Source organism: Leucoraja erinacea, chromosome 4 (assembly GCF_028641065.1).
Source record: "Leucoraja erinacea ecotype New England chromosome 4, Leri_hhj_1, whole genome shotgun sequence".
Lineage (NCBI taxonomy): Eukaryota > Metazoa > Chordata > Chondrichthyes > Rajiformes > Rajidae > Leucoraja > Leucoraja erinaceus.
The window spans coordinates 61,039,627-61,061,434 of record NC_073380.1 but is presented as its reverse complement, the minus strand read 5'-3'; the positions used below and the strand labels follow the sequence as shown (position 1 = coordinate 61,061,434).

General features: G+C 41.8%; 1 protein-coding gene across 1 annotated transcript in view; it reads left to right on the top strand.

The window, feature by feature from the left end:
• ppp1r42 (protein phosphatase 1, regulatory subunit 42) overlaps nucleotides 1–21,808 on the top strand; it is a 67,891-nt gene that overhangs the window by 20,842 nt on the left and 25,241 nt on the right. Inside the window, 3 exon segments of the mRNA XM_055634411.1 lie at nucleotides 14,748–14,876; nucleotides 21,269–21,402; nucleotides 21,404–21,453. Coding sequence (XP_055490386.1) covers nucleotides 14,748–14,876; nucleotides 21,269–21,402; nucleotides 21,404–21,453 — 313 coding nt within the window.

The following is a 21,808-nucleotide window of genomic DNA, read 5'->3' as shown; positions in this document are numbered from 1 at the left end:
AGGTAGTTCCATAACTTTAACCCAGCATGATGATGATATGGTGGCACATGAACTAGTTGGATTGGTATGAGAGATGGTAGATTGGAGCTAATGTTTTTTCCATGCATTCTACACTTGTCCTTCTAGATCATGGAGGTCATGGGTTTTCTACAGAACCACGGTTTAAGAAACATTGGTGGGTTGATGTAATACATGCTGTAATAAAATGCACTGTAATCCTGCGAGGCAGAGAAGAAAATTTGATCCTGAGAATATAAGGGGCACATGTTTATCTCCCTATCACAAGATACAGGATACTTCTGATGATTGGAACCTTGGAATGTAAAAATGCCTTAGCTTCAGCCTCTCAATGATTTCTTATGTAATAGCAATTTCTTTATAAATACAGTACATTAATTTTAAACAAATGGACAGAACATTTAAGTAGCAGCATCGTAGGATGCAGGTAAACACAAAATGCTGGAGTAACTCAGCGGGCAAGGCAGCATCTATGGAGAGAAGGAATGGGCGACATTTTGGGTCGAGACCCTTCTTCAGACTGATGTCAGGGGAGGCGGCGGGACAAAGATAGAATGTAGGTGAAGACAGTCAGACTGGTGGGAGAACTGGGAAGGGGAAGGAGAGACAAAGCAAGGGCTATCTGATGTTAGAGAAGTCAATGGTCATACCGCTGGGGTGTAAACTACCCAAGCGAAATATGAGGTGCTGTTCCTCCAATTTGTGCACCACCTCACTCAGGCAATGGAGGAGGGCCAGGACAGATTGGGCATTGGAGGGGGAGTTGAAGTGCTGGGCCACCGAGCAATCAGGTAGGTTAAGATGGACTGAGCGGAGGTGTTCAGCGAAACGATCGCCAAGCCTGCGCTTGGCCTCGCCGATGTAGTAAAGTTGACACCTGGAACAGCGGATACAGTAGATGCGGTTGGAGGAGGTGCAAGTGAACCTCTGCCTCACCTGGAAAGACTGTTTAGGTCATTGGATGGAGTCGAGAGGGGAGGTAAAGGGACAGGTGTTGCATCTCCTGCGGTTGCAGGGAAAAGTACCTGGGGAAGGGGTGGTTTGGGTGGGAAGGGACGAGTTGTCTAGGAAGTTACGGAGGGAATGGTCTCTGCTGACAGCAGAAAGGGGTGGAGATGGGAAGATATGGCCAGTAGTGGGATCACGTTGGAGGTGGCGAAAATGTTGGAGGATTATATGCTGTATACGACGGCTGATGGGGTGGAAGGTGAGGACAAGGGAGACTCTGTCCTTGTTACGAATGGGGGGAGGGGTAGTAAGAGTGGAGCTGCATAGGATTCCTGCATAGGATGCAGGAATCTACTTCTCATAATGCTGCAGTTACAACAAATTACATATCTTTGGATTCTTGATGATTGAATGGTTGAAAATTTGGATTTTGATTCATAGATCATAGCAAATTATGTAGAAATAAAAAATATAAGTGGAGATTAAAAAGTAATATATCAATAGGACTGAAAATTTACACCCCTGTGCTTAACTTTCGTGATTTCCTTCCAACTGGGTTTTATTGGTCTACTGCAATGGCACACTGCCTGGCACCCCATTCTTGTACTGTGGCTTGTTAAAATGTTGCCCCCATATGTATAGCAATGTCCAGGAAGGATTCACATCATGTAAGGCTGAAGTAGCTGGTTTAGTTTAGTTTAATTTAGTTTAGTGATATAGTGTGGAAACAGGCTCTTCGGACTTCGGCCCAACGAGTTAGCACCGACCAGCGATCCCCACACACTAACGCTATCCGACTCACTCTAGGGACAATTTACAATTATACCAAGCCAATTAACCTACAAACCCATACATCTTTGGAGTGCAGGAGAAAACCGGAGGAAACCCATGCAGGTCACGTGGAGAATGTACAAATTCCATACAGACAGCGCACGTAGTCAGCATTGAACCTGGTTCGCTGGCGTTCTACCTCTGCACCACAGTGCCACTGTTCTGGGCATCGCTTAAGAGCCAACAGTGTGATGAGAAATGCTGGCATCTTGATGGAGGGCAGCATTTTCATATTGTACCTTGCGAAAGAAACTCCCCCAGGAAGGGGCTAACAATTGACTGTTTATTTGCTGTGACCCAAATTGCACACTGCCATTAAAGATACAGACTCCTGTCAATCTCAACATCCAAATGCAGTAACAAAACATACTGCTCTTTGAGGACAATTTAGTTTTCCAGGTAATCAATAGGTAATCAATGACCTCTGCCTGTGCTTCCGTGGAAAGAAAAATCTGCTCCATTAGTTGTAGTACCAAAGAATTGTGCTCTGTTTCTAGACTGGAGATATGCATGCCTGGCTCAGCAGGAACTCCTGTACAAGCTGGGTGATTGGCTCTCCATGCAATTTGACATCTCTTGCAAACTGAAGTTTGTTGGACTTTCTGCAGGGCCGAGCTTAAACCAATTGGACCAATTTCTCCCAATTGGGCCCCGCTCTTAAGGGGGGCCCTGCGTTAATTTTCAGTATTTCGTACGGAAATAAAAATTGGCTTTATTTTTTTTAAAACAATCGCCATACTTTTTTTTTTACAAAACAAACATGGATAACAACCGCTGCACACCCATCAAACACAAACGATTTGTTAACTACTACTGTTAGCACTTGTTAACAGCCAGTAGTTAACAAGTAGTTATACAATGTGTCATCAATGCATCGATCCACATTCCTCAGTAAATATAATTGTGTTTTGAACAAGTAATAATGACGCTGTGTTCCTTTGAATACAATTCACGCGGCGTCATTAATACTTGTTCAAAACACAATTACATTTACTGAGGAATGTAGATCGATGTATTGATGACACAATGAGAATTTCTTAAAACTGACCATCATGATTGAGGGCTTCTTCTTGGCAAGCTTCTTGGTGTGCAGGTTAGTCATTTAATTTACCTACTGACCCACGTTGTGTCTCTCTGTCTTTCGCTCTCTCCCTCCCTCACTCTCTCTCGCTCTCTCTCTGTCCCGTTCCCTATCCCGTCTCTCTCTAGCTCCCTCTCGGCATTCCCGGAATCATTGATGTTTTGCAGTAGACAAAAGTGCTGGAGAAACTCAACAGGTGAAACCCTTCTTCAGACCTGGCTCGAAACATTGGCTATTTCCTTCGCTCCATAGATGCTGCCTCACCCGCTGAGTTTCCCCAGCATTTTTATCTACCTTCGATTTTCCAGCATCTGCAGTTCTTTTTTTAGACGTTTTGTGGTGACGGCTGCATCTGCGGTTCCTTTCTGTTGTGTGGGGGGGGAAGAGTCCCGGCCCGTGGCGGCCACTGATAAGTGATATGTTCCCTCCGCGGGTGCTGCCTTGCCCACTGAGTTCCTCCAGCACTCTGTGTTTTTTGTTTGGCTCTGAAGTTGAAGGTGGACCCCCCCTGTGTCTGTGGTGGCTCAGCAGGATGCCATCTGGCATCTCAGTTCGTGACAGTGAGATTTAAAAATCATGTTATATTGTGAATTCTTGTGTGAATGAGATATTTTGTTATTTGGATGCTTAGGCTATTTTTTTAAATTATCCTTTTCTTAAGAAATGGAATCTACAGGACATTCTTAATGGGAAAGTAATGGCAGAAAGGCATGTCATGCGTGGTTTGAAGAGCAAAAATTGAAGAGCAAAGATTGACAACGCCCAGAGGATTGTCGGCTGCCCTCTCCTTACCTTGGAGGACCTACACAGTTCCCGCTGCACCAAAAAAACCCAGAATATAATAAAGGACATCTCCCACCCCGGACACTCCCTGTTTGAACTGTTGCCGTCAGGCAGACGGTACAGATCCACAAGGACAAGGACAAATAGACTACAAAACAGTTTTTACCCCACTGCTATAAAAGCACTAAATGTGGCCGCCAAGGAACGCAGGGGCGATACAGACTAAGGGACTGTGGTAACGGTGAAATCGACAGAAGGATGGAGGGTTGGGTGTGTATGCGTGCTTTGTCTGTGTTTTTTATTTATTGCTTATCTTTATTATTTTACCGTGGATGTTTCGTTAGCTTTAGAAATGTTTGAATGCTGCACTGACTGGCTGACATTTTAAATTTCGTTGTACATGGCCCATGTTACAATGACAATAAAGAAACTATTCTACTATTCTATTCTAAAAACTTGTAGTTTACAATGCCAAAATTGAAAAGTTGAGGAAAAACAAGGTGTACAGAGTCTCTTCCCATCTATGTTCTGGACACCTCAGACACTCTCCGCCGCCTCCACGCATTCCACTCTCTAGGCCCCCACCCCCTCATATTCACCATGGATGTCCAGTCACTCTACACCTCCATCCCCCACCAGGATGGCCTCAAAGCCCTCCGGTTCTTCCTCGACCAGAGGAGCAACCTATACCCAGCCACTGACACTCTCCTCCGCCTAGCGGAGTTGGTCCTCACCCGCAACCACTTTACATTTGACTCCTCCCATTTCCTCCAAACACAAGGCGTAGCTATGGGCACACGCATGGGCCCCAGCTACGCCTGCCTCTTTGTCGGGCACGTTGAACAATCCTTGTTCAATACGTACCAGGGCTCCATCCCCGGCCTCTACCTCCGTTACATTGACGACTGCTTTGGGGCCACCTCCTGCACCTACACACAACTGACTGACTTAATCCACTTCACCACCAACTTCCATCGGGCACTCCAATACACCTGGACCATTTACGACACTTCCCTACCATTCCTTGACCTCACCATCTCCATCGCAGGGGACAGACTTCTGACCGACATACACTACAAACCAACTGACTCACATGGCTATCTGGACTACACGTCTTCCCACCCTGCCCCCTGTAAAGACTCCACCCCCTACTCCCAATTCTTCCGCCTACGCCACATCTGTTCCCAGGATGAGACATTCCATACCAAGGCATTGGAAATGTCCTCGTTCTTCAGGGAACGGGGATTCCCCTCTGCCACCATAGATGAGGCTCGCACCAGGGTCTCATCCATACCCCGCAACACTGCTCTCTCTCCCCATCCCCGCACTCGCAACAAGGGCAGAGTCCCCCTGGTCCTCACCTTTCACCCCACCAGCCGGAAAATACAACACATAATCCTCCGCCATTTCCGCCACCTCCAACGTGACCCCACCACTCGCCACATCTTCCCATCTCCCCCCATGTCTGCCTTCCGCAAAGGCCGCTCCCTCCGCAACTCCCTGGTCAATTCTTCCCTTCCCTCCCGTACCACCCCCTCCCCGGGCACTTTCCGTTGCAACCGCAAGAAATGCAACACCTGTCCCTTCACCTCCCCCCTCGACTCCATTCAAGGTCCCAAGCAGTCGTTCCAGGTGCGACAAAGGTTCACCTGTATCTCCTCCAACCTCATCTACTGCATCCTCTGCTCTAGATGTCAGCTGATTTACATCGGGGAGACTAAGCGGCGGTTGGGCGATCATTTCGCCGAACACCTCCGCTCAGTCCACAATAACCTACCTGAACTCCCAGTGGCTCAGCACTTCAACTCCCCCTCCCCATTCCCAATCCGACCTCTCTGTCCTGGATCTCCTCCATTGCCAGAGTGAGCAACACCAGAAATTGGAGGAACAGCACCTCATATTCCGCCTGGGCAGCTTGCATCCTGATGGCATGAATGTTGAATTCTCCCAATTTTGCTAGCCCTTGCTGTCTCCCCCCCTTCCTTAACCCTCGAGCTGTCTCCTCCCATCCCCCCGCCCTCGGGCTCCTCCTCCCCTTTTTCCTTTCTTCTCCCCTCCCACCCCCCATCAGTCTGAAGAAGGGTTTCGGCCCGAAACGTTGCCTATTTTCTTCGCTCCATAGATGCTGCTGCACCCGCTGAGTTTCTCCAGCAATTTTGTGTACCTTTGATCTTCCAGCATCTACAGTTCCTTCTTGAACAAGGTGTACAGAGTTGTTTATTGGTTACAATCTGAGGAGTATGATGATGCTACTGATTATGGTATGCCAATGTACCAGCTAGCAACTGATCTTCTTCATAAAGACCTGGTCTATTGCTAGAAATTGTAATTTATTTATTCTGTTACGGACTACAGCATATTACGGATAAGGGGGAAATGGACTTACAGCATATAACAGAGGGTACAATAATTTAAGAGGGAGTTAGATGTGGCCCTTGTGGCCAAATCAGAGGGTATTCGGGATGATCTTGAGGCGGTGCAGGCTCGAAGGGCCGAATGGCCTATCATCGTTTTTTGAATATTCAAGGCAGTCTGGGTGGGTTTTATTACTATTTCCGTCACAACGGTCAATTTTGTAATTAGCTACAATTAGGTACTTAACAAATTATATGCTTTAATTTCAGGTCAACCAAGTAAGATGTTTTATATTTGTTTCAGAATGCTTCAATCTATAATAACTGAAAATTTCATTCAGTACTTTTAATTTTTACGAAAGTTATGGGCTTTTGACTGTCCTCGATCACAGCTTTTGTGTTGTCAATGGAAAAGCAATAGGGAACAAGATGCTAATTTCTGAGTATGAAAATGGCCATAACGTTTTTAATACTGCAGATATGACAGTGAATTAGGTGTCAAATTAAACCTCTTTTTATGCTTTATCTGATGGGATAAATTGCAGACTTGATTTTTAAAATCTCAAAATTTTGTAACATTGCTAGAAAATGTACCTGCATCTTAGAGACCGAAGGTTAGGTTGTTAGCCAAAATAAATAGACTTTGTTATCCCTCAGCCAAGTCTATCCCTCATTGCTAGCAGCTGATGGGAAGCGGCTGTAAAGTGGGAAGCGGCTGTAAAAGACAGCGCTGCTGGGGGTGGGTGGGGGGAGTTCCTTTCACAGTGTGTGGATAGTCTGTCCAGGGGTAAAGTTGCCGGGAGGGCAGGAGCATTGTGAAGGAGGGGGGTCGGGGATCATCCAGCTCAAGAGCGGGTCAGTGGGCGATGGATAACAGGTCAGCGGGCGGTAGAGCTTCTCCATATGTCAGTGTGGGTAACCTCAATTGATCCCTTGTTCACGCTTACACAGGAGTAAGCTCCACACCACAGATTACTCATCTATGATGTTAACCATCACCCGCTGACCCACTCCACTCTATGATCTTTGCTCTTGAGCTGGTCTGTTCAGACGGAGAGCACTGCCACGGCAGAAGGCGCTGAGATGGCATTCAGTTCCGTTGTCCAGTGATGGCAGCCGCTCATAGCCACGCGAGCTGCTTCCCTCCCCGGGCACAATATGGTGGCTCCGCGCCCGGAGCGCCGCGACAGCGGTGAGTGAGTGGGTTACTGGCATGAGCCCCGACCTCCTACTTCTCAACGCTCCTGCCATCCCCTCAACTTTACACCTGGCCTGACTACCCACACGCTGTGAAAGGAACTCTCCCCCCAATTGGTCCCTTGAACTAGTATAGTCATTCAAAAAGATGACAACTGATTCATGTTGTCCCGGTGTGCTCCTGTTTTCTCCACCATCTTTCCACCTGCCGTCATCCTCCACCCCCCACCCATTCAATAATTCAGAAAGAAGGAGATTTAGAAGCCTTGGGCAAATTGAATTGCTACTTTATTTATTTTTATTTTCATTTTTACGGAGAGAACAATCTGCGCATGTGCGGTTTAAGATTTTTTTAAAGCCGACTGACTGTCATATTACTCACAACACGTGCCTGAATATGACTCATTTATAATTATATATTTATATTTATATGAAAATTGTTCCCAATTGGGCCCTGCACCTCCTAAGGCAGGCCCTGTTCCCATGTATATTGCCTCTCATAGTGTTTATTAAAATCCTTTATGGCAAACTGCTATCTGCTTCTGTTGAGCAGTGTGCTCCCAGTTTTCTTTTAAACTATCAGCATTCCTCAGTGACGATGATATAGCTTGTGAAACATGCCCTCATGTAGCCTCATCCACTATTTCCAGGTTCTGAGCAGATGCTTAGCAGTGCCAGGAATAGTGATGTAATGGGCTCTGTTTTGTCAAAATCACCCTCTTCCATCATCACCACATCTTCCTCCTCCTGTTGTCACAGAAGGGGATGGATGGTGTGCAGATCTCTCCAGAGACCCCACATTAATCAGAATAGTTTATTGTCATTTGAACATAAGTTCAAACAAAATTACGTTTCTGCAGTCATAATACAAACAAAAAAACCAAAACACACAATTACACAATTCCACACAAACATCCATCACAATGAATGCCCAAACACCTCCTCACTGTGATGGAAGGCAAAAGTCTTATCTCTTCCCCGTTCTCTGTGCCCATTCCTCTCCCGGTCAAGCAGCCAAACAGCTTCATCGAGCCGATCGAGGCTCCTGATGTTAAATGTTAGAGCCCCCCCCCGGCGGGACGATGGTAAGTTCCGCGGCCTTTAAGCCGCGCCGGGCGATGTAAGGCCCCGCTCCGGTTTGATTTAAACCCCTCGATTGGGTTTGCGAAGTTTGCCATTGCGGGAGCTCCGAAAAGCGGTCTCCCACCAGGGACACGCAAGCTCCCGATGTTACCTTCCACAGGGCCTGCAGCCTAAGCCTCCGAGTTCCAAAGTCAGGTCGCAGCCGCACGCCACCATAGCGCTCCGCACTACGAAGTCGGCCAGCTCCGCAATGGTGAGTCCGCAGGCTCTGCGACTGGAGCCCCAGGTTGATTCCGGTTGCAGGCCACCGGCTCCAAGATGTTAAGCCCATCGACAACGGAGACTCGACAAGGAAAAGTCGGGTACAGGGAAGAGATGAAATGTTTCCCTCACCCCCCCTCCTCGCCCCCCACATATACACAGCTAAAAATAATATACAAACTAAAACCAAGACATCCACTTAACAAGACAAAAAGAAAAAAAAGACAGACGGACTGCAGAGGCCGCTGCCGACAGGCGCCGCCATCTTGTCCCATGATTACAACACAAATAAAGGAGTTAGAGTATGCTGTATTCATGGGTCTCTGCGTAAGTTGCCAGCATACATGCAAGCATATGTAAATGAACCTTAGGGCTCATATATATATATACAAAAATAAACAGATAAAGTGCAATAGGTTGTTATAGTTCGGAGTTTGTATGAAGTTGTGCTTAATAGTCTGATGGCTGTGGGGAAGCAGCTGTCCCTGAACCTGGATGTTGCAGATTTCAGGCTCCTGTACCTTCTACCCGATGGCAGCGGAGAGATAAGTGTGTGGCCAGGATGTTGTGGGTCCTTGATGATGTTGGCAGCCGTTTTGAGGCAGCGACTGCGATAGATCCCCTCGATGGTGGGGAGGTCGGAGCCGATGATGGACTGGACAATGTTTACAACTTTTTGCAACCTTTTTCCGCTCCTGGACGCTAAAGTTGCCGAACCAAGCCACGATACAACCGGTCAGCATGCTCTCTAATCGCTGCACCATAGGAAAGATGTAATTGCATTGGAAGGATACAGACGAGATTCACAAAAGTGTTTGGGAAGGAGTATTTCAATTGTGAGTGACAGAATAAGCTGGATTTTCTTTAGATGAAAGGAGACTGAGGGCTTTGATTGAGGTATGTAAAATTATTAAAGAGTTAGATCAGGTAGCTAGTGAGAAACATTTCCACATAACAGAGGAGTTTAAAACCAGAGGGAATAGTTTGAAGGTAAGGTGTAAGATGTTTGGAAGGGATCTGGAGAAGATTTTAGAAGATACCATATGAATACTGAGCTGATGGTGGAGGCAGAAACTCCCACAAAGTTGGATGAGTATTGAAGTTAACAATGCTGGCAACTGGGACTAGTGTGGATGGGTACTCATTAAGGTAGCAGAGCTGGTTTCTACCTGGTTTCTATGAGTTTACTAGATTTATGTGTTTCTGACTACCAATCTCTGACTGTGAGCGTGTGAGTTCCTGTCTAAGGTTTATGTATGTTGCAGCAAGAGGCTGCACATTTGGAAGAGCTCTCATCTTGACATATCTTGTCAAGTCTTGGTATTTATTGATGGCACTACTCTATAGTGCAGGTTAGAGCATAGAATATGGACAAGTGCAGCACAGGAACAGGCTATCTGCAAGCATTTTAGAACCAATAGACATTTATTTTGCAAGCTTTAGAACCAATAGTCATTTTTTGCAAGCTTTAGAACCAATAGACATTTTTTTTGCAAGCTTTAGAACCAATAGACATTTCTTTGCAAGCTTTAGAACCAATAGACATTTTTTGCAAGCTTTAGAACCAATAGACATTTTTTGCAAGCTTTAGAACCAATAGACATTTTTGCAAGCTTTAGAACCAATAGACATTTTTTGCAAGCTTTAGAACCAATAGACATTTTTTGCAAGCTTTAGAACCAATAGACATTTTTGCAAGCTTTAGAACCAATAGACATTTTTTGCAAGCTTTAGAACCAATAGACATTTTTTTGCAAGCTTTAGAACCAATAGACATTTTCTGCAAGCTTTAGAACCAATAGACATTTTTTGCAAGCTTTAGAACCAATAGACACTTTTTGCAACCATTTTAGAACCAATAGACACTTTTTGCAAGCATTTTAGAACCACTAAGGGCACTCACATTTGAGTAGACATGTGTTCAGTGTTATTCACAGCTCAGAGAAATGTGACCCTCTGCCTTCCTCCATCTTGAAGAGTGAGTGAGGCACACCACTTCCTGGTTTTATAGTCCCTCCCCCCTGCCGCCAGCGGGGGCAGCGGAGAGAATGGGGAATTTTGTAAAAACATTAATATCTCTGTCATTTTTCATCGACGGGAAAAATCCTCGGCACACATATGGCGGAGGGGGGCTCTGAGCAAGGTGGCCAAAAATGACGGCCGTAGGAGGCGGCGTTCTCTCGGAAATCGCAGCACAGACGGCCAAAAGCGGTCAAGAACAGAGATTTAGTAATATAGATAGTAGCTTTAATAGCACGAACGTGACCTTTCCCTACTTGATTTTCGAGATTAAATCATTATCACGGTTAGAAATGCAGAGAATGATCAACACCACCGAGCTGATAAATTATGTGGACAAATGTACTTTTTTAATGCCTAATTCTGCTTCTATGACATGAACATAATTTATTGTAAAACCAAATAAATGTAGTAAATGGTCAGATAGAACGTATTTTGCTTCAATAAAAAGTGCACTTAAATTAATTGGAAATTTGTTAACAGGTAAGAAACTAAAGGATCTTGATAGATTGGATGGGGAGAGGATGATCTCTTTTGAAGAAGAATCTGGAACTAGGAATCACTGTTTAAAAATAAAGAATTACTTATATAAAACAGAGATTAGGCTTTTGTCTAAGTCATTTGAGACTTTAGAACTTTCTATGTCCAAAAATATTCAAAGACTATCCTACTGCTCTTTAATAGAAGCTGAGACAATGAATTTTGGGAGGGAAACATGAAATAGAAGTACAAAATCAGTAAAAAAAAGTTTGGTTATCAGAGAAATGGATGTCCAGAAGTGCAAATATATAAATCCTTGAAAATGTCAGCAAATAGTAATAGCAAGGAAATTAAACATGAGAACAAAAATCATTATGGAACATTTGCACAAGGCAATGATTAGACAAAAATATGAATGTATGTAGTCCAAAGTATTACATCAAAGAAATGGAAATTAAACTCGTGCCAGTGGGACAGGCAGCATCTTAGTTTAGTTTAGTTTAGAGATACAGCGCGGAAACTGGCCCATTGGCCCACCGAATCCGCGCTGACCTGCAATCCTTGCACATTAACACTATCTACATGCAATAGGAACAATTTACATTTATACCAAGCCAATTAACCTACAAACCTGTATGTCTTTGGCATGTGGGAGAAAACAGAAGATCTCAGAGAAAACCCATGCGGTCACTGGGAGAACGTACAGACAGCTCCTGTAGTCGGGATCGAACCCGGGTCTCTGGCAGTGAAAGCACTGTAAGGCAGCAACTCTACCGTTGTGCCACTGTGCCGCCCCACGGTGGAGAGAAGGAATGGGTGACATTTCAGCTGAGACCCTTAGCCTGAAGAAGGGTCTCGACCCGAAATGTCACGCATTCCTTCTCTCCAGAGGTGCTGCATGTCTTGCTGAGTTACTCCAGCATTTTGCAGTTCCTTCCGACACAAAGGGAAATTAAAGTTGCGTAAAAATAAAAATGGAAAATTTTGGAATTACTCAGCAGATCAGTATGATATCAAGACTGGAACCACTCCATCAAAATAAAAAAAATGAATGAACTGGACACCAACCTCAGAAAATAGGGTGGAGTACACTCCCCAGTTTACATCAATGGTACTGAAATAGAGAAGGTCGAAAACTTCAAATTCCAAGGCATAAATATAACCAACAATTTGCCTGGTCCAACCACATTGACGTTATGGCCAAGAAAACACCAATGCCTCTACTTACTCAGAAGACAAAGAAAATTCGACATATGTCAAGTGATGCTTACCAGTTTCTACAGATACACCATAGAAATTTTTCTATCAGGATGCATTACAGCCTTTTACAGCAACCGCACTGATCAAGACAGCAAGAAATTGCAGACAGTTGTGAATACATAGAAATCAGACTCTACCCCCATCTAAACCATGCTGATTCAGGAAAGCAGCCAATATAATCAAGGACCACGCACACCCCGGTCATTCTCTCTTCCCACTCCAGTTCGGCAGAAGATACAAAGGTTTGAAAGCACGTTCTACCCGATTCACAAACAACTTATTCCCTGCCCTTGTACTTTTTTAAATCTGTATCTTCACTGCAGCTGTAACATGCATTTCATCATCTTACTAGCACAAGACTAATGGAGATGTGCAGGACAAAGATTTTTACACAGAGAATAGTGGGGGCCTGGATCGTACTGCCAGGGGTGGTGGTAGACACAAATACAATAGTGCCGTTTAAGAGGCTTTTGATAGGCACTTGAAAGTGCAAGAAATAGAGGGATATGGATCATGTACAGGCAGATGAGATCAGTTTAACTTGTCATCATGTTCAGCTCAAACATTGTGGGCCGAGGGGCCCATTCCTGTGCCGTGCTGTTCTATGTTTTATGATTTCTTGGGAAAGTGTTTCCATAAAGGGTGGTGTGGGGAGGATGGCGACAACGTTTAATTGATTTAAATGTATTAATTGATTGAGTTTCACTGTTATGATTTTATAACATCTGAACCTCTTAATGAGTTACTATTTTGCAAAACAATTAAGGCTCTGCATTATGTTAAATATGTTCAAGGAAGGCATTCCCTAAGCAAAAAATTAAATGAATTAGACTTGTAGTGGGCTTATTCCAAGAAATCCCACTCTTGGGTCAGGATACATAACAAAATATATTTGAACCACTTTGCTTAATCACTCATTATAGCCATCAAATGGAATATGCTTACTTTTGCCTGACCTTTTCCTCTACTTAATTAGTGTGTGAAAGATGATTGATGTACTAGAATTGCATACTGTGTACACTGGTGAGAGCCCAAGTTAGTATTTGGGAAACATTTATGCGTACATCAAGAATTCTGTAAAAATAGATGCAGTTTAGTTTAATTATAACGTTTAAGTCATAATATATACAGATAAAATATGATTATTTAAGGGTAATGGTTTATTTATTCCATGGATTAGAAAATTATATTGCCAGCATCCCAACTTTGTTTATATGCTTTTAGTTCCCAAGAACTGAGTAAAACATCCAATTTCCAATAATCCAACAAACAATTTATATTTTAAGAAAAGCATTGAATATATGTATTGACTACAAACAGCCTAAAAACAATGTTGCCACAGATCTGCAAGATGTAAAACTATGTTTATAATTTCCCACACATTGACTTCTTCGTGTAAGTTTGGTTGTCAAAAAGTTGCTGAGGGGAAACTAATGTTCCACCAATAAGAAAGAGCTAAGACTTTTTCATCCATTTTGAGTGCAGTAAAACTTTTATATATGTTATACCAACTTTATGGAAATTATTATGTTATTTGAGGGAGCAAGCTATGTTTAAATTGGTTGTAGCTGATGCGCGACGCACTTCAAATGAAACAATTGGTTATAAATGAAACAATTGGTTATAAGGTGATTTGAAATTTGAAATAAAATTCTAGGTTGGAATAGATTTGAATTATTAAGGGAATGCTTTTCAGATTTCAGATGTAGAAATAAATGTTGTTTAAAGTTTTCCCACAATTGACCACATAGACTACAGATAACCATTTGTTTAGCGCCCTGGTAAATTACCTAAAGAATGAAACAAAGCTCCCTAGTCTTGCTTTCCCATCTTTCTAACTGATCATCACACCAGACTATCAAAACAACCAATTTCAGGGCAATTTCGTACATAAAATGTGCAGAATATATATTGATTGCGACATAGTGTAGAGAATAATAAACGGAATTTATTATTAATTAAATGTTCATAGGAAGTTTTCTCTACTTATGTTGACTGGAATCTCATCCCTTGTTTTGTTAGAATTGCAGGAATGTCCAATAAAGCTATTAAGCATTTGCACACACATACACCTAAAAATAGTTACGCTACTTTTTCAAGAATGTATCTATCTGTTAACCCATATGTGCCATGCCTTGTGTTTCATTTTATTTACTACAATTACACTGCAGAGGATTAAATAATTCACTTTTGGGTTATTTGCAAATCTTGGCATTTCGTAGTTTTCAGGCACTTTTCGTTATAATTAAATTTGTTTGCCTTACAGATTTGTTAACAATTCAAAGCATATAGCAAATCAATTATATTTTGTCATTCATAAATCTTTTAGATTTCAGTCTACGAAAGTGAACTAATTTAAAAAATTCATTGATTTTGGTTGTGGCTTGGTTCCATCCAACCTTATTCTTTAAAATTATTGTTTCCATTTGTAGAGATCCTTGATGGAAAAGAAGTAAATAATACAGCCAGACAATTTTTATTAAACTGGAAAGCTTTCAGAGAAGCCAGGAAAAACAATGCCAAAGATAAGATAGATGACCAGGAGGTGCAATGGAATATTGGTAAACTATATTGACATATATATTAAATATGCCTTTTTTTCAATTAGACAATTTTTTATGGTATTAATATTAAAGTGCTTATATATATATATATATATATATATATATATATATATGTTATACTGATGAATTGTATCATGAAGAAAATTGTTCATGAGAAAATATTTGTGAAATCTTAAAATATCAATTTATTTTCATCTTCTCAGACTGCTGTTTTGAACAAGTCCTTTTATACATTACAACTTTCTCACAGTTTCTTAAATGCATACTAATTCCAGACACTTTTTTCCTATTGATCACTAATTTCATCTTGATATAAAGCAGGATGTTGATGATTTTGTTTATATAGTCTAGTGACTTGGATAAGATGTCCCCAAAGACACAATTTCATCTTTTTAAAGCATTCATTTTAAATAATTAAATTTAATGCTAAATACAAATAAAATTGTAATAAATATGGGTGTAAAGGACAGTCTCGCTACATAACATGGACAGAGATAAATTAATGTATTAACATGAAAGTATTCTGATTGCACGGGTTGTAAAAACCTCAAATGATAACAATTTAGTTCCATCAGTGAATCATGTATCGCATCACAAATGGCCATCTATGAGTTGAGTTCCCTGGCTGTTACAGCCTATACAAATAAGTGTACCACTGCATTACGGCATTATTGGTAACGGAAATCCGCCATTACAGAATTCACAAATTATGACCAAAAAATTTGAGATATGGAATAAATACTCTCCTTACAGAATTGACGTGACAAAAAAAAAAACAAACATGAAATTACACAGAGAACTGAACCAGTTTAACAAGGACAATGATCTCAGGCCACTGGTTCATAGAGGCAGATTTATTATGGGGTTTAATTTGGAAACTGACTAGGCAATCCAGTCTGAAGAAAAGTCTCGATCCGAAACATCACCTATTCCTTCTATTCAGAGATGCTGCCTGTCCCGCTGAGTTACTCCAGCATTTTGTACCTGTCTTTGGTGTAAACCAGCATCTGCAGTTCCTTCCTACACAAGGCAATCTCTACCATTGATACTAGTTAAATGATACTTTAACAATCCTTGATATAGTATCAATGTAACATAGGCTCCAAATCCACACTCAGCAAAATCAATAACCCCACTCTCACCATCGACGGCACCACTGCCTCCCTACCTCCCCAGGCCCGCAACCTTGGCATGATCTTTGATTCCACCCTCTCCCTTGAGCCTCACATCCGCCATGTCATTAAAACCTCCTTCTTTCATCTCTGCAACATCGCCAAACTCAGACCTTCTCTCGCACCTCCTGCTGCTGAAAGACTCATCCATGCCTTCATCTCCTCCTGATTGGACTATTGCAACTCACTTCTCCTTGGCATCAGCTCCACCTACATCAACCGACTCCAACTGGCCCAGAACGCAGCCGCCCGACTCATCACCCACACCAAATCCTGGCATCACATCACTCCAGTCCTCAAACAACTTCACTGGCATCCCATCTCGCACCGGATCACCTACAAAATCCTGGTCCTCACCTAAAAAGCCCTCCACCATCTGGCCCCCCCATATCTCACTGACCTCCTCTCCCCCTACCAACCCTCACGGTCCCTCCGATCAACATTAGCCGGTCTCCTCTCCATCCACAAGTCCAACCTCCGCAGTTTTGGGGACAGAGCCTTCTCCAGGGAAGCTCCCAGGCTCTGGAACTCCCTCCCCCAACTGATCCGCAATTCCGTGTCCCTCACCATCTTCCAGTCCCGCCTCAAGACCCATCTCTTCACCTCTGCCTATCCTTAGCCCCACGTCCACCTCCCTTTTCATCTGTGCATGAATTGCCTCATATTGTGTTTTGAATTGAATTCTGTCTTTAATTTGTGTACTAGTCATGTCTCTACTATTTATTTCATTCCCCTTACATGTTTTTCCTCTCCCTGCTAAATTTTTGTAAAGTGTCCTTGAGACTCTTGAAAGGTGCCCATAAATAAAATTTATTATTATTATTATTATTATTATTATAGTTAAAACACAACCCTTTCTTTGCTGCCTGCAATATAATCAGAATTCCTTTGCTGAACTGCAAGGACATTACTACTGAGAGAAACACTTCCTGTGGGAACGCACTTCCATTTATAAAACGGATTTCAATGGGGAAAAAAGGATTTGTGGAATTTTATTTTTCTTCAAGCACTCACCTATTCTTTCTTCCAAAACATAGTCAGGCATTGAGTTCTAAATGTTTGGAAAAGGTTTATCCCCGTGTCAATTTTCATTTTTTACCCAATCACCTTCAATCAATTCCCTTTGGGGCTATACAGATCTGCCAAAGGAAAAGATATTGCTTTATAGACAATAGACAATAGATGCAGGAGTAGGCCATTCGGCCCTTCGAGCCAGCACCGCCATTCAATGTGATCATGGCTGATCATCCCCAATCACTTTGTCCAGTCTCTTTATGACTTTAACCTCTTTTATCAAATCATCTTTCAGCCTCATTTGTTCTTAATAGAACAGCTCCAAATTCTCCATTTTGTCTATCCAAAGATCTGTGACTATTTTAACTTCAGGTCTGCATGTTCCTGCACCCACTTTAGAAAGGTAGTCCTTATAATATGTTGCCTACTCTTGTTCCTTCTCCCAAGATGTATTACTTTGTATTGTTAATGTTGCCACAATAAAAATGGAATTGTAAAAATAAATTTATATCAAGTTAGGCATTGATTGAGCTGCACAACTTAAATCTGTTACAATACTTGGGACTAAATTAATTGTAAGGTCCTGACGGACTCTGTGAAGTCTTGGTCTGTTTCACCATCATTTGATCCTGACTAGATGGAAAGTATATTCACCCACAATTTACTTCAATATTATGGACTATCTTATGAGCCTCATGCACAGATATCTATACTCTTGTCCTTTTGTTCTCCTCGTCCTTCTTTCTTAAGTGATCAGTTTATTCTGCAATTAACAAGACTCCACCCAATCCAGCACCAAAAGCTGTTGTGCTGCTGCAAGTAAGAATTTCATTATTCTATCTGGGGCATAGTATCTATCTGGAAACTCTCTTGACTCCCTCTTGACTCTTGACACATATTTAAATATTTGCCTGAGGATATTACATCTGCGATCCGGTTCCCAGCTTTTCCTTGGAATTTCAATGCTTCTCCATGTTCTGCTCCACAACCACTTTATCTTCACATCCTTTTGGTTGTTTCTGTTCCCCAAATAATTCTGAAAATAATACTTTGGGTCTCTGTTCTGCACATAATAGCTGCTTTCGGGCACCTATGCTGGAGTCCATTGTTGTTACTCATTAGGTCTTCCCTTTGCCTATTTAAACATAAAAAAGCTGCATCTTTCCTTCTTGTGATGGTTTAAGGCATTTATTATATTATTCATGGGTGAGCACTCTACTTGGTTGAAACCAGATAGGGATCAGGTAAGTCAATTGAGTGACCAGTGAAAATTGTAAAGCTGAAACTGTACAACTGCTGGAAGAATGCCTCACTTTTCACTAATGGAAAATATCCATTCTGAAGCCTAACACCATAAAGATTTATTGGTTGGTGATGGTGAAGACCAGGCAGCCATTATATGTTTCTTTAGGTAATGTGATTGCATATTGGTTGCCATGACTTGTTTCCTTCTGGATTATTTTACCCTTCCCACTCAGTTCTTCTGGACTAGAACTATTGCCTCTTTTTCCTTTTTATTTCCCCCTCCATTTTTCCAGCAACATGACTTTTATCACCCACCCCCTCCACCCCCTTGAATCTGCTTTTGCAAGAGGATTTATAACCAGATATGTACATGGATTCCCTATGCTCTATTATTCTCCATCATTTTCATTAAAGCAATCCTCACTGTCTAATTATTCATTCTGGCCAAACCTTCCCCCTTCCCCCCCGAAACTACCACCACCACCACCCACGCGATCCACCACCCATGTGGTGGATCGCTGACATATCCCCCAATGAACTCTAGAATTTCTAAGCTGAAAGAAACTTTTCTAATGAGCAGCAACTCCATTCTCCTATGGGAAGTCTGTTTGCACATTCTAAATCAACCTTAAGGCAGAGTGACAGTTCCCTAATCAGCAAATTTTCCTGTGATAACTGCCACCCTTAATCTATCATCTTCCTGAACTATATGGTAATATCCGTGTTCTGCTATGCTCTCTCATCTCTTTTAACTCTGTAATGGTGATTTCATCCTTGATGAATTAAAATTTCATTTGAACAGTATTTCTGTGACAGATTTGTTTAATTTATCCGAACAACACATGTAAAATCTCATTCCAATTCCAACACAATATGATTTTCACTCAGTACCTAGTAGTTCCTGAAGGTTACCACCACCATTGGCTAGGCCACTTCTTACAGCATCTGGTTCTTCGTCAACGTCTTCCCATGTAAGCCCACTAAGAGTCCAATTTGCTCATCAACACATCCTCTGACTTCCAACTTCCTTCTTTCACAGTCCCTATACCTACCCCCCTCACCTGCATTCAGGCACCCCCTGCAGTTCTTCCAGATGAGACAGAGGTTCACGTGCACCTCGTCTAACCTCATCTACTACAACCGGTGTTCCCGATTTGGCCTCTGGTACATTGGCAAGACCAAGCATTGATGCATCATACACATGCACTCGATCCAACAAAGCCTACTGCTAACCATTTTAACTCCTCTTCCCATTCCCACACTGAACTTTCTGTTCTGAGCCTCCTCCATTGCAAGAGTGAGGCCACACACAAACTGGAGGAACAGTACCTCATATTCCGCTTGGGTAGCTTAAACCCCCCCCTTCTTCCCCACACCCCCTCACCAACCCCCCCCCCCCCCCCCCCCCCCCCCCCCATGCATTTTCTCCCTTCCCCTCTCCCTCTCCCCCTGCCCAACATGGACTTGCACGTATTTCTTGAATCCCGCTACCCTCCCATCTACATTCCTTCCTCTAGCATCACAATTTGCAACTCTTCAATCCTTTTGTTTCAAACCTTATAGCCTTTGTCCAACCATCGGCCTATCAAAAACCCCTCACCTGTACAAACCTATGACTTGTCAGGCTTTGTCCTGCCCCTCCTCTTTTCTAGCTTTACTGTCCCTATACTACAATCAGTCTGAAGAAGGGTCTTGACCCAAAATGCCACCTATGCATGTTCTCCAGAGATGCTGCATGAACCGCTGAGATACTCCATCACTCTGTATCTGTTTTCGTAAACCAGCATCTGCAGTTCCTTGTTTCTACATTCTTCCTTCTTTCTATCTTGCATGGAGACCCAGCTGGCTGGTCAGGCACAATCTCCGGAGAGAAGAAAACAGTGTTAATGGTGCATTTTCTTTTATTTCATTTTATCTAGCACCTTGGCATTCTGTATCTCTCTTCTCAGTTTCTTTATTTTCTCATTTATTTTACCTCCTCATTCATTTCCTTCTATTTAAATCGTCCTATGGAAAAAAACATGTGTGATTGTCAATTATTTACTGCAAGTAGAAAATAACATCTTGTATAATTATTTCAAAAATCCTAAATCAAGTACTGTGGTGCATTAAATATAGGAAATTTTAAGTTAGGAAAGGATTGAAAAGAAATCTACTTGTTTCTATTGGAAAATAAATAACTGAGAAGAAATATATTCAAAGGACAGCTCTATATATCAAAGCAGTTTATTCAACTCGCACTGTGCAGATTATAGGAACTGCGGATAAAATGAACAATCTTCAAGCAAGATTTAAATTTGTAGGATCTTCTTATTCTCCCATTTTGAAAACAATTTTGTTTTGTGCTTAGCACGGAATGCTCTGACACTTTTAAAACTATCCTAAAAGTGTCTGATTCGGTACAGATTCTAAAATATAAAGACAACAAGTAAAGGTAGTTTGGTATGAATTGGAATATAACAACTGCAGAGTCAGTGAAGTCATGGATATGTTGAATTGAGGAAAGCAACTAAATTAGAATGTATAAAACAAAATATAAGCAGTCAAATGCTTTGTTGATTTGTTTGCTTTTCCTGTGTAGCAGATATATCCTGTGTAAAGGAAGTGTTCTTGGTTCTTAGTTTTTTGGTCCTCCAAAATATTCCAAATGGAATTTAAACTGGAGGTGGTGGAGGGAGGACTTAAGCCAGAAAGGGTTATCGGGAAGAATAATTGTTGATGTGAATAATAAAAGCATTGTTGAAGAATGAGACTTTATGGACCCAAATGCTTCTATCTTGAGATGCTGCACATATATTGATAGAATTGATGTTATATTGATAGAATTGATGTTATGAATTGTAATAGATAGGCATTGTTAATTTCTTCATATTCATACATTGTAAAAATTGACCTCTCTTTCGACATATTTTTCTGTTGATCAAAAACAATTGTATTTGTTTGTCCTTTGTTAACCAGATCATCCACAAATAATTCGGCGCCATGCCCCCAGAACCTCCCCTGGGATTCGTAGATTCAGGAAACCTGTTGATGTTCTTCTTACAAAAACTCCTATCCTTGCAAACTCTGCAGGTTATGGAAAAAGTGTTTTACCCGCTGGGACTCGAGTCTAGGTGTATGGGTGATAGTATGGAACATATCGGGTAAGTTGCCAACATCTTATAAAATGCGAAGCTCCTCTGTAACATATGGTTCCAATGTATTATAAAGCCTGCATCTGACACTACAATTATTTCCTTCTGGTATGTCCAAATGATATAGAAATAAGACCTTTTTTAATTCTAATGTTCTTTAATTTTAATTTAGAGATGTAGCAAAAACAACAAAATTTGTAATATAAATACAAATTATTTTACTGAGCTAAAGCCATTTTTGTTATTGGTTTGATTTTAATTTTCATTAAGTAGACCTATTTCTAGCATTTTACTTTGATCTTTTGATTTAAATATCATCATACAAATATGATGACCCTGAAATTTCATAGGTGTAATTTGTAGG